The sequence below is a fragment of the Trachurus japonicus genome, chromosome 9 (genome assembly GCF_045865225.1).
Source record: "Trachurus japonicus isolate A0001 chromosome 9, Traja_1.0".
In the NCBI taxonomy this organism is placed as follows: Eukaryota; Metazoa; Chordata; class Actinopteri; order Carangiformes; family Carangidae; genus Trachurus; species Trachurus japonicus.
This window is the reverse complement of record NC_140915.1, coordinates 28,862,835-28,877,466: the sequence shown is the minus strand read 5'-3', so window position 1 is coordinate 28,877,466 and position 14,632 is coordinate 28,862,835. Positions and strand designations below refer to the sequence as shown.

General features: G+C 38.8%; 1 protein-coding gene across 1 annotated transcript in view; it reads right to left on the bottom strand.

Moving 5' to 3' along the window:
• bin3 (bridging integrator 3) overlaps positions 1-14,632 on the bottom strand; it is a 29,775-nt gene that overhangs the window by 11,951 nt on the left and 3,192 nt on the right. The window contains exons 2-5 of the mRNA XM_085787167.1: positions 12,170-12,218; positions 11,120-11,160; positions 4,276-4,337; positions 2,479-2,615 (exon numbers count right to left, since the gene is read on the bottom strand). Coding sequence (XP_085643293.1) covers positions 2,479-2,615; positions 4,276-4,337; positions 11,120-11,160; positions 12,170-12,218 — 289 coding nt within the window. The remainder of the gene's footprint in view (positions 1-2,478; positions 2,616-4,275; positions 4,338-11,119; positions 11,161-12,169; positions 12,219-14,632) is intronic.

The window sequence follows — 14,632 nt, the reverse complement described above, 5'->3', positions numbered from 1 at the left end:
AACCACGTCAATACGGTTGGTGACTGTTGTCCTCCATGAGTGAGAATCTGTGCTGGGATCAAAGTGCCTGGCTGAATCACTGTCAAACACATCCCAGTCACTGAGCCAAACAGGAAAGCTGCACAGAATGGATCCAGAAAATGATTCCACTATGATACACTACATAAACAAGCCGTGTCTTTTGTTACTGGAGATGTGAAAATAAAAAAATCACATTAAAATGAGGGATGATGGGGATGAGATGAGGGCACTGAGGAGAGCCTGACCTGAGATAAAGATTATAGCTTCAGCCAGAGGGAAAAAGGAAAAGTCTTTGATGCCGAGGGGGAGTCAACCTTCAAACTATGGTCTTCAAATGATGTGGAAAGAAGGAACTGGATTTAGAGTACCCAACAATTCCTCTGATACTCAAATGTGCACGGAAGCATTGGTGAAAATTTCTCTCCAGTTCTGAATTCAGTGACAGGGAAAATTAGGAAAAAAAAGGGAAATTTCACATTGTATAAAATCTGAAGAATGTAAAACTTGCTCTATCCTGAAAACAGTCAAACTGGCAAGAGTGCTCTCCTGGGCACTCGACCAAGCCAAGTCCTGGAACATACGCACCCGGGGTCACAAACCCACACGCTCAGTCCAACCCACATTCTACTTTGTCTGGTCACTCAAAATGGCTCCTGTAAAATTTGATGAGCTGTGAGCAAAGCCAGTCTGAAACACTGGTATGTTAAAGCTGAAGAAGAAAGGAGAGAAACAAAAGTGACTTCTTTCAGTATAGTCGCTTCAAACTTCTCAGACGTTTAGTACGTTTTAATCCATACAATAATCTTCCTACTCTGTGTGACATTTCAGTCACTTTCTATCAAAGTAGAGAGAAAGCTCTTGACAGTGCGTCGCGTCTGAAATGCAAACGTTCAACGTCCTTTGTGGTGAGACTTATTTACCATCTCACACAACTTAGTTTGACAGTATGTTCACTTCAAAAGAGGGCTTCTATTAGTGCATGGGCTATACCCTGTGGACAATGCTTCACTCATAGTATACTGGCAAAAAGGTCATGGTTTGATTTTCTATGGAGATTGAGTCCAGTGCATGAGGTTTCACAGAAAATATAAAATCGACTCTTCTCAACCTAATATGTACATTTCCAGATGGCGTGCCATTCCTGAGATACTACATTACAATTTTACTATGGAATGAAAAAACGATCCACTTTTTTTTTTTGCTTTACAAAGATATTCATTTTCTCCACCTTGTTAGGCTGCTGTTGAGAAAAAGGTTATGAAATCATTCTGGTTCACAACAAAATCTGAAAAGAAAGAGGAATATTTTAAGGCAACAAATATGAAGAGCCCAGAACACCTAACAGCAGGGCAATGAGTCAAGAAAACACAGATGGAAAAAAGTCAATCGGTATATGCCTTAGTGTGATCTCTTGTGTTCTCTCCTGTATTTTTTTCCCTCTTTAAAAGTCTATCCTTCACAGCGTAGTGCCTTAAGGATGCACACATGTGGTGCCACTATGATTCACATTATAACTACCTGTGGCAATGATTCTAATCAAAAACTGAAGTGCAACCGGCAAATAATCTGAGGAAGCCTGACAGCCAAAGAAAAGATCTTAACAAAGTACAGCTACGAGAGATCAGGCAAGAGTTTGCTGTACTGCTTACAGTTCTGTAAGGAAACGCCTGCATATGATATGATCGCCACTTAGGGACAACGCACAAGAGCGAAAAGCACAAACATTACAAAAAACACTATCAACAAATTCTCTAAATATCAGAACACGAATATGAAGGATGTAATGGATCATGTTTTATACTCCAGTCCATGTCAGTTTGGGTCTTCCTGTGTTGACATTGTCTGAAACTTTTACAAACCGAAATGTGACACTGAAATTCGACTTTGTGAAGCGTTGACGAGATGATAGCTGCTGCCCTTTTTTGAGTTCTTCCTGCAATCTTTCAAGATTATTTTGTGTGAACTGTCAATGCAAACCTAAAATGCCAAACTGAAGCTAAATGTTTTGATTAAAAAAAAATGGAAGAAAAAAAAAAATACAACTGACTTGTCCAATCTACAGACTGTGAACAGAGTAACTAGTTTTGATTTTGTGGTAGGGGTTCTTTTCCAAAAGATCCCCTACTACAGAAAAGGCTTTTCAATTGTATGAGTTATTTTAGACGCCAGTGACTCACAAATGCATCAGTTTTCACAGCTGATAACCAGTAGCTTGAGCTTATAGGGGATGATGCCACAGATGCTTTTGAAAAGCAGCAGAAGGAAAGACATACGGACAGTTTTTAGTGCACAGGCTGCACAGTATTGACAAACACAAAATATGATTTTTTTTTTCAACAAAAACTCGTGTAGTTCCCCACTTCAGTTCGTACATCTGAGGAAAGACATTTCCTCTGATGCCAATCTAATACCCATAGAAAGTAGGAAAATATGGGAGACTATGGGAATGAGTCTGACCTTCTCCTGGTTGAAGGCGTCCATCCGTCTCATGGCCGTATCTAAAGCATTCATGGAGTCCAGAAAGGCCTGGTCCTGCTCACACAGTGGGTTACTCAGCAGGTCTGCAGAGATCTTCACTGCCGCTTTGGACATGGCTGACAAACACACAGATAGAGGAGCAGTCTGTTAAAACTTTGAGAGAAATCTGTCCCGTAGATTATAGTCCACTCAAATGTTCCTGAAAATGTCCTCATCTACACAGTCTAATCCAATTAAAAGCCAGATTTCTACATTTTTCTTTAACCATGGGGGCAATTTCTGTGGATTACACTAGGGCTTGAAGCGTTTCATCAGTATATGTTTTTGTATTTGGTAGGGTCTTCAAAAGTGAGCTTTTTGGGAAAGAAATACAGAGCAAAAGCAGAATGGCACAGTGCTGCCCCCATTGTAAAAATCTGAGGGGGTGGTGGGGCTGCCTGCCGTGTTGAATATTCACCAGTGCACCAAGAATCTTTGCAATGTTTCTACACTGACAGCACCAATTACTGTTAATCTGCACTCATGCCACTTTGTTTAGACACAGAGCACATATCAGATTATGGCTTCACTGTCAAAATAAATGAGCTGCACTGGGGAGACACGAGCTGAGAGGGGAGGCTGTGGTGAAAATGGGCTTCAAGGAGATCTGGAGCAGTCATTGGTCTCCTCTCACACTCTCTGGGGAAACTCTCAAGACCAATTTTCAACCAATCAATTATTGTGGTGCGTTTTTGCATCTCTCGTTTTTGACAAGTAACAAATTGCTTGATTTGACCTTGTCTGATATTACTGAGAGACATGTTGATTATAAAGAAATGAAAATCCAAAGGTGACCTGAGGGTAGTGATTTTATTATTTGTAATAGTAGTGTGCAAATAAGTGAAATTCATGTCATCACCTGGACCTGAGAAAAGATGAGTAAGTTCTTAGCATGAAAAGCACAGTTATCTGCCTGCCTACCTGCCACTTTTTTACTTAGCCTAATTGAAATCGCCAACAAGAGCAGCCCTTAATAGATATTTTCATACCTTGTCGGCTAATTGTCAGTGAGTTCAATAGAATTTTGAATATCGCCACTATTGACTTGATAAATGGTGGCCAATATAGAAAGCAGTGTATTAAACGTAGTGCTGACATGCAGAGTAGGTCCAGTTCTTTGTTTGGCAGCAGTTTGTGGAGACGGGACCTGTGCGACAGATGGAATCCATTAACGATAATGAGGGCCTGACAGCTATGACACTTTGATGATGCAGACATCCATATTCCCGAGCACAAAGGAGAGGAAATGAAGAAGCCTCTCGCTCCTCCATCCGTCCCCGCTCCTCCACCCCCACAACTGACTACTTACCACAGGCCATGTCTAGTGCTACTTCCTAAATACACAACTCCAAAACCAACAAATAAGCAAATAAAAAGTAGGTAAACATGGTTTCTGTGGCCGACAAATACATAAATAAACATAGGCAAAGATGATGTACAAATCTGGCCCTAACTTGAGCAGTGCGCAAAAAGATACACTCATAAACACAAAACACACACACACACAAGCCAGCCTAGAAAAACCTGTAAAAGAAGATTAAGGCAGGGGTTTGCAGTCTTTCGTCTCATTTGTCAGTTTTTCGGAGAGCTGACGCATGCACCACCAAACAAACCATTACAACTACACGTCTTTGTGGCCCTGGAAAAAACCTGCCATGCAACATCAAGTATGTTGGTGAACAAGTGGAGATCAATGGCCCACCAGGCGGGAACACACAGGTTGATGGCAGAACACACCTAAATCAGCCTCAGTGCTCTTCTTCATGTCCTTGTGAAGCTTTTTCGTCTGATCCTCCAGCCTATAGGACAAAAGAAGAATGATTATCAGCCAGCTTCTGTCTTGTAATTCAGTACGGTATCAGAACTACAGGCAGCAATGTGAAATATTCAGTCAGGAACGGAACAGGAAAACATGGTGAAAAAAGTACGCATCCTACCATTATTTAACGATGATCTATATATAATTCATAATATATTTCATTCACTCAAGACATGTTGACATGGACAAAGAAAGCACCTAACCAAAAACCTGGAAAGGAAATTAGCGTATAAAAACACGGTTCTAGAAGGAATTACACATTTCATTGATTCCACATAAAATGTTATTATAACATCTGTTAGCTAATTAACAATACAGGGAATACTTCTTGTTGCTGTCAACTACATTTGCGCTCAAAAGCATTAATGTCTTCAATCATTCCACCGCACATATTCCATTGATGGGTGTTAAAAATGGCAATTACCAGACTATGGAGGCTGAAAACACATGCCATTCATTATATCAATTAAGGCAAATGAGGGGTTTAGAGCGTCCCCCGAGACTGCTTCCATATCACTTCTCCTGGTTTGTTGAAAAGGGGAATGTGGTGGGGTTTCATTTCCATCATTGCTTTGAGGGATTTTATTAACTGGGAAGACAATAGATGTGTAATCTCATAGGACTTCTGGTGGGGGCACTATGGCCACAGGCCACAAGATGACGTGACAGTGGCACCACACATGTGGCTAACTGAGAACTGATCACCAAAGAAATGGAAGTGAGCTGCCTCCAAATACAGTTTCTTTCTTTTCTTTTTTTGTTAAATTTTTATTGTTGCTGCTGTAAAACAAATTGTTACTCCATAGGTGTGTGAACCAAACATAAATGAGACTGCTTCTCTTCTGCCCTTACACTGACTGTTAACACTGTTAAAGTAGCACAGGGCATCAAAACCATAATGCACCTCAAATAATAACTATTATTATAACAATTATCATTATTACTCAAGTACTCGTAAAATTACCCCAAATAGCTTGTGCAGCATCCTCACAATAGCTGAGAAGCAAAATAACCAAATGCCAACCATGTCTAAATCCCATATACAGAACAATCCTGACCAGAGGAATTTTACATCTCGTAAAATAATGTAGTGAGTCCTGGAAAGCTCATAACAGCAGTAAAAAAACAACAACTCACATTTAGTGGTATTAACCATGTGTCAGGGTGGACTTAAAGCAGTTTTGGGTTAAGACTTTGATTTCCTCACTTATTTGTGTTTGTTTCCATAACAAAAGGCGAGCAAACGCTGAAGATGCACAGTCCAGGAGTAAATACAAATCATTAATTATTTTCTATCATAACTCGTCCCCACATGCTTTTGTTCGTCTTGACGGTTTTTAGGATTTTGTACTGAATCGCCACAGACCAGATGGAGGTTGTTCCAAATGTGTCATTTGCGGTAAATGATGTAACTTTATCTTGTATTGTTAACGCCACAGGAGAAAAAAACATTCTGTCAGAACAATCTCCACAGTAACTTCTTGTATCGCTCTCACCAATTAGATGTAACTGGTTCTCAGATGCCACATTAGCCTTTCTCTAAAGTATTCAAATTGCACACTTACATTTCAGATATTCAGAAATAAGCATTTCTAATTGCAACAGATGCTGCTCACATTATAGTCAATATTATCAGCAATAGTTCAGGCAGGATTTAGTCAGTATCTAATAATTGGAGGGCTCCTTCCTGTCTTTATAATATAGGTTACTCAGTGAATACATCTCCAGTGTGCATGTAGAACAGGACAATGTGCTGCTGACTGTGAAGAGTTCAGGGCTATATTTCTGTATTGTTTAGAGGGAACATATAAAAACTGACCTGCGCGACAATATTTCCATGCAGCTATCATATCACAGTTCTGTTCTGAATCATACCTGCAGCTAGAAAATTGCTTCTGACATTGTTACAAACATCTGGAAATGCTGATATGTAGTCACTTTTGTCATCTCTGGTTTTGTGATAGCAAAGCAGGCAGGCAGAAGCGGTTTCGAAATCACACTACATAACCAGACTTTGTTTTAAATGCAATTCTGAGTGCGACTGGAATTAATGGAGACTATAATTTTGAAAAAACTGAAAGAAAGATAATGTTTTGTAAATTGGCTGACACAATTAACACTTGAGAGTAATGAAAGTCAATCATGAGACAAAAAAATAACAATATAACAGTAAAACCTTGCCAGTTTAATGGACATTAGTTTCTCCGGGATAGTGGGTGAAAGTGTCTCCCTTTGTAAACAAGCTAACGTGCTCTGAGACCCAATGCCTGTACACTAGAGATGTGGTCTTGCAGAGCCTGTTTGTACATGTGAAAGTCACGTTACAGAGAATACCTCCTACGTCAAAATATATTGCACAATGCTGTTGCATCTTCTGTCAGCGCTGACAATGAGAGAGCCAATCTGGATAAGTGCCAGGTGAGCCCGGAGTCTCTTTCCAAAAGGTGCTAATAGAGCGACATAGTGGAACAGCTGCTGCTCCTTGCTCCAGTGCCCTAATGTTGGGCCTGTGCAGCCACAATCATCTATCCACACCGCCTATTGAAAGCCGGATAGACCCTACTGCATTTTACATGACTTTCACACACAAGGCTTTTGTATGACACTAGATAATGAACAGGCCTGGCTTCAACCATGCATGACTACTCACACCAAACTCTTCCTTTTGGGAAAATACTTGCTTAATGCCATTTACACAAGAACTGAGTCACTTACACTAAATTTCCATGTAAATCACAGTTAATATTGAAAAACACCCTACCAGACCTTGCATGACCTTATTTACTATCTGGATTTCACTTGTACAGTTAATCGAGACAATTCATCTGTCCACTGAAATATTTACCGAATGTGGCTGGTACTTATCGATCAGAGTAGTTGCTTGGGTTCTTGTAAAAGATAAATAAACTGATGGTCAAAGAGCCAGTTAGCATTCAGCCTACTAAATGACAAGTGACCCGTGACACTTAATTGCATGTTTTTGTTTTGCAAAACAGTATATATAGTTTCAAGATGATCTGTTTTTGAGTTTTTGTGTGACATAGTTTGTCACCAACTCATGCTGCAATTTGGTCAAAATGAATGAATATCAACAAATGCAAGGGTTCCTGATGAAAAATTATCATGTTATGACTTGTGTTTAAAGCAATATGAATTAAGAGCTGTATCCATGGAAGATATGTCTGTTTTCATTCAACATTATCAATACACACACAGAATGCAAAAGCAGGTATCGTGCAGGCCTGCCAAGTCCATTAAGGTCACAGATGGATCATGATGTGTTGATATGGATCTCTGGGGTGGAGGACCTAAATGTCTGTACATGCCTGCTGCTGTGACTCATCTATAAGGTCTATTGACGCCACACCTTCCTGATAAAGGGCCCTCCTACTCAACAAAACCTGAGAGGAAAATAGTGCTCCCACTCATTCTGCGGGGCCCTCAGGGAGTTTCTATAACCCCGATCTCACAGTTGGAGAGGGCCCGGCTGAAACACTCACTTGGACTTTTTTTTCTGAATTTGTGAAAACTAATGACATAGTCTCAGGACATTTCATACGAATTTGCCTTAAAGCTAGGTTTATTGGAAGCTGAGAGGAATATCTGATGGAAAGCAAACTTTCTTTCCCAGTTTCTAATTTTCACCATAACTCAAATGCGGGTCCTTTCACAGTTCAATGTTGAGAAAAAAAAAAGTGACCAAACGCAGCAGGGACTGACACATTGTGTGGGACAAAGACACTGTTCCTGTACTATGTGGAGCAAGTTAGGTGCGACTTTCACTGAGCACTTTGTAAACATGTAAAGCCAAAGTGCCAACACGGCAAATAAAATTATACAGCAATTGCACAATACCTGACAACAACAACTACAACAACCTAATTTTGGATCAACACACATTTGTGAGAAAAAAAAAACTTCCAATATTACAACGTGTTTATTACAGTGTGTTGGGTACACATTTAGTGCTTCTTATATTCCTCTCACTAGAGAATAATGATTGACATATATTTTATGATAAAAAGAAATAAACACTTCAATCAGTAGTATAGCTTTAGTCCTTATTGTAATAATTATGGAAGGTACACCTTTTGCCTGAATCACCTATTCTCAACACACCAATAGGCAAGTAGATGCCCATCATGGAAGAAGTTAGAGAAATCCACTATGCTTTTGATTCAGCCATTTCTCTTGTTCCATTTTACCACTAAATTAGCTAAAAAATTTAACATCTGTGATGTTGGCAATAGGAGTCCTCTGAGAAGAATTAGAAAATGCATTTTGTTTGATTTATTCACAACCAAAAGCTAAAATTATTACAAACAGTATAATTTCCAATCAATTTCCGCTTAATCGAGGGACCCCGCAAGGGTGTAATTTAAGCCCTTTGCTTTTTATTTTAATATTGGAACCCTTGGCCATTTCAATTAGAAATAATCAGAATATTAAAGGTGTCCCAGCCCCTGTAACAGAAATAAAACTAAGTCTTTTTGCGGATGACATATTATTGACAGTATCTGACCCATCCACCTCCCTTAAACATATTCTGGAGATAGTGGAAGATTTTGGCTCCATCTCGGGTTATAAGGTGAACTGGGAGAAATCTGAAGCCTTACCTTTAAATCCTTACTGTCTTAAGTCACATATTACTGGTTTGCCATTCAAATGGTCTCCTGAGGGAATGCGTTATCTGGGTTTAATTTTGAAATCGAACCCTCAAGATATTGCCTCATTTAATTTAAAAAACCTTATTAATGACATTAAGGTAGATATTGAAAGGTGGAAAGGCCTCCCATTAACTATCTGGGGCCGAATAGATACTATAAAAATGAATGTCCTACCGAGGATAAATTTTCTTATGGCTGCCATTCCACTTCCTCTATGTAGATAAAAATTTCTTCAAAGAAGTTGAAGTTCTTTTCAGAAACTTTATCTGGAATAACAAGTCCCCTCGGGTCAGTATAAAAAACCTGTACGTGGACAGGGGATCAGGGGGCCTTGGCCTCCCAAATGTATACAAATACTATATAGCATTTAATGCTAGATATCCTTTGAAGTGGGGTTACGGAGCAGAATTTAGAGATACTAGCTGGGAAAGCATTGAACAGGAAGTTTTGGATATACAAAAAGATAAGCTTTCATTACAAGGGTTGTGGTATGCTCCGATATGCAATAAAATCGACAACCCTCTGATTAATTTTTCTTGCTCTATGGTGAAAAAAATCCAAGAGATGATTAACTTTAAAGTCAATAACTCTCCAAAGATCCCCTTATGGAACAACTACAAATTTACCTTGAATGGCAAACCTCTCAAAAATGAACTTTGGGAAAGTAAGGGTATAAGAACTATTGGTGACTTGATAAATCCCAGGGACAGAAAACTGAAATCGTTTGCTGAACTTTTAAATTCATATCGAATTGACAACAAGGATTACTTATTTTATATGCAAATACGATCTCACTTGGCCTCTTACCTAGGTGAAGTGGTTAGAATACCCACAGTGACAGAGTCTGAAACTTTACTTGAATCTATGGTCAAACAGAAACATAAGATTGCTTCTAAACTTTATAAAATGTTGAACAGCCCAACAGGAAAGGAATGGAATATGGTCCAAAGAAATTGGGAAACTGACTTGGGCAGTTCATTTGGAATTGAAGAATGGGGACAGATTTGGAAAGAATTACACAAAGTATCAAAATCAGTCAAGAACAAAATGATAAACTTTAATTTTATGCATAGAACATATTTTACCCCTGTTCGACTTCATAGAATGAACCCCTCTGTTTCTGACCGATGTTGGCACTGTCAACTAGAAAAAGGTACATTTTTTCATATGGTATGGGCCTGCCCAAAAATAAAATCCTTTTGGGAAAGTGTAACACAATCCCTGGGTGGAATTATTGGTCAATATGTTGTTTGTGACCCAGTACTGTGTCTATTGAATTATATGGCCTCTGGATCTTGGCCCAAAGATCACAAACAAATTATAATAACTGGATGTATGACGGCCAAAAGACTCATCGCTACCAATTGGAAAAATGCTGACCATCTGGTAATGGGTAGATGGTTGCAAACATTCCTCGAGACAATTTCTTTGGAGGGAGCTGCTTCTAATCTTCTGGAAAAGTGTAATGAGGAACAGCTCTTATGGAGAGAGATAATTAATATGATACGCAGGATACCCTCTTTCAAGAGAACTTAAGTGTTTTAAGGGCTGGACTACTGAGATTTACGACATCTGTACACCACCACTTTGTTTGTTTTTTTTTTTTTCTCCTTTTTTCTCCCTTCTAAATTAATTTATGTGATTTAGTATCTATATTTTTTGTGTTAGTTTTATGCTTGTTTAGTCTGATGTTTTTCATTGTGTGGTGTTTTGTTTCTGTTTGTTTTTGTTTGTTTGTTTTTCTTTTTCTCACACTTTTTAATCTATATAAATTGAAAAAATGTATTGGTAAATTATGATTAATTTGATTGTGATTCATTATTTTTGACTTCCTGGTTGCCAATAAAAAAATTTAAAGCAAAAAAAAAAAGAAAATGCATTTTGAGGGCACAGATACAGTTTAGGAGGAAAATGCTTCACCACACTGAAAGCACCAAAACACAGCTTTACACAAAAGCTTACACGGACCTTCAACACACATTGCAGAGAAAGTTGATTTTAAGTTTATAGTATATATATTTATAATACTAATAGCAGAAGAAGCATATTAGTTATAATTTACCTTATAAACCTTGATTCAAAATGAAAAACTTACTTTTGCAGTTTGTCATATTCACGTTCAAAGTCTCTTTCAACCTAAAAAACAGAAAATACATTTCATGTAAGATATTCATCATGTAGGCTAATGAGTGTGTCTGTTTTATTCATCTTATTACAGAAAATGAAACAGAAGGTATGGGCATACAATGAGCATGTAGCAATAATCAAAGACTTCTGATCAGAAATTTTCAGTTTATATTTACACATTATCTGAAGAACAATGAGACAAACAAATATGGATAGAAAAGAAATCACATGGCTTAAAATGTAATAAAACCCTAAAACAACCACTGTGGGTTTGTAGTCTGAATGAATTTTGCATATAAGTTGTCAAAGTCAGGAGGTCGACCACACATAATACTATCTTTATTTGAAATGTTACTGAGTCATGTTCATTCTTGGGGACTTTTGGAGGGGCATAAACAAACTATAGCTGGAGATAGGCTCCAGTGGCTGAAATACAGGTGAAATATATCAAGTTCCCAGGGTGAACAAGGGCTATGACAACTTGTCCAACCATGTCTCCAAAACATGTCAAGCGGGTTACAGAGGCCACAGGAGTTCCTGTCTTGTGGTTCTGTGGGCTCCTGGATTTAAACACAGAGGCCAAAACTCTGAGGGAGGCAGTTGACACTTTGTCACTAGCGGGTCATCTAACTGAGCTTCCTCTAACCCACTCCCTGGGTTTTTTGCTTAGGATGGCACAGGAAGCTGGAAATCAAGTCAGCGACTGCCGGGCCACAGACCCATTACAGTGGAAGTGGTTTTCTCCAGCAAGGAGAGCACCCACTCACTGTCACTTCAAGGTAACCACCTCTGCCCCCTTTTGACTGAGGCACACTGATGACATTATTCAGCCTACTGTACATGTACATATCATTTGAGAAGTTTAACAACTATAGACCTTCATAAATGCACCTTTTTACAAATGCTCCATTACAGCAGGCTTTTGTTGTTTGAACTGTGTGCACTAAACACACACTACACTACTTTTTAAATATTTCAGAAAAATCAGTGAATTTAGTGCCTGTTTTTAGTGACTTACAGTTTTAGAGACAATCTGCTTCTTGGGTTGTCCAATCTTGAAGGGAATCCTAAATGACACAAAAAGGAAAGACAGGTGAGATAAGCAACTGGCAAATGACTACTGAACGGTGAAATCACTGAATGTTTAGAGGTCATTAAGGGTCTTAAGAGTAAAAGGCGCCTCCAAGATCATTGACAAAGACAAGCTGAAGCCGTTACTCCCTGCTCCTTTCAAGTATGCACTGCAGGCGAAACTATGTATATTAACTTCTCATCATCATTGAGAACATCTGGCTCCCACTGGAAGCGATTATTCATAAACAGAAGTGGTTGTAATTTCTTCCCAGTGCGGCTTTCCTGTATGACCCTGGCTGGCAATCAAGCATAAACTTGCTATGCTGCATATAAGGAAAATAGTATAGGCCTATTTCAGAACGTCAGGTAGACAAAGTAACGTATCAGGACTCAAAAAGGTACAACCAGGACACTGACTGTCTTGTAAAAGATCAACATCAAAACATGTCATGAGGTTTAGTGTAACCACAGTAGTTGCACCTAATTTTCAGAATGAAATAAAAACTTTTCCTCACTTTTGAAAGAAAACACACAGAGACTGCAGCTATAGTTTTGGTAAAAGAAAACGAGACCTGTTCCCTCTTAGTTAAAACAATCTTTTATCCCCATTTCAAACCGCTGCCTGTGCCTTAATAAGTTGCTACAGAGCATCAGAGTGCCTTGAGAATCCATGAGACAGAAAACACTGCTTTGCCAATGTGTTTGGCTGTAGGTTGTCATTGATGTGGCACTAATGGCCTGAAATCTAAGCTATATGATGGACAGTTGCTGCTGACAGGCAGGGTGAGGCAGCAGCTGCGTCAAACGAAAGGTGTGTAGAATAATGAGATGGAAAAGAGAGGGTGTGATGTAGGGCCTCGTTGTGCAACCAGGGAATGCTACTGATATGAGGGGAAGATCCTTTTGATGACAGCTCAATCACAAAACTCAACATGGCCAAATAACAGCAGGATTAATCTAGTTGGAAAAAAAGCAAAAGAAAGAAAGAACAAAAACTAAATACAACAAAAAAAAAGCACACAGGTTTTGGGTTCAGGTTTTGATTTGGTGGCTTGGAGTTGTTTCTGTTTTTAGGGTTCTGTTTATAGTGCATCAATAGTCCTGACCTTGCTTTCAATGAAGATTTAAAGACAAACTCAAGTTACCCCGGTCTGAGTCGATTACAAATGCCTCAGAACATTTTGTTGCTTTTGGCTCAGGGAAGTAGTTTCACCCATTGTGTCATCTTCTGTGGGAGCCATGGAAAATAACCACAGAACTTACTCAGCTCCTCTGAATGTGACTCACCTTTCTATGATTACCTGATTAGCTCACTACGACGTCACAATAAATACAACACGTACGTACATCTTGTCACTCGTCATAATTGCAGGAGATTCTTTTTCCAAAACACGACGGCAACATAACTGAACGGAGAATTCCTTGGATGTAAATCTAGGTTATGTTCTCCCAAAGCCAAAATACAAAGAACAAGTCGCTTTACACAGTCAGACTAAATCTTGTTGGAGCAGTTAAGATGCAAGTCTGAAAAAGCAACCACTTCACAATCAATTCAGTCTGGTCAGACATGTACCAAAAGCACTCATACTACACTAACTCCTTTGAGAGGGATTAAATGTTTTCTTGCTAGTAGTATTTGCGGCTGTTTTAATTAGTGTGTCTGCGTGTAATAATGGCTTTGTGTGACTGAATTGTTTTTACTATGATGTATACACTGTGTAATATGTCTCATCTTGTAAAACAGAGCTTGATCTTAATAAAAATTGCTGAATAAATGAAGCCTGACTAGCAAATATGTGCAATAACAGCAGTGTGTGTCCAAAGAAATTTATAACTGATATGTAAGAGAATATAACAGAACTCATGCGAAAAAAGAGGACACATAGCAACTGCGCAGTGCTAAATACAACCAATTTGTTTGCATTTAAAGGCAACCAACGAGTATATTATCACTTGGTTTATTTGGTCTTTGAAGAGCAACAGTACTACATTTAAACTGATTTTGCCATTTTGCCTCTGGTTGGACAATTGTTTTCTATCAGCATTTCACAGCAGCCGCTTTTGTTGTTTCCTCTCATTTGGTGGGTGTGTCTGGGAGAAAATCATGACATCCACAGCTAATACCCAATTGAAGTATTATGGATAAACACCACAGTGTTCCAAACAGCCTTCAATGCATTATGAGATATATATTTAAATGTTTGCTTTCAATGTTCTCTACATCTTGGCAGAGCTGCCCATGGCAGGATTTGTTTCATGATGACATCAAGAGAGTCTCTCAAAGTGCAATAAGGGTGGATTTTCTCTTTAAATGTACTAAAGGTTATATTTGCTTGGAAACAATGCTGAAGAGTCCTAAATGTTATAGATTCAGAGTTATATCCACTTCTACAAAGAGCCAAAGAAA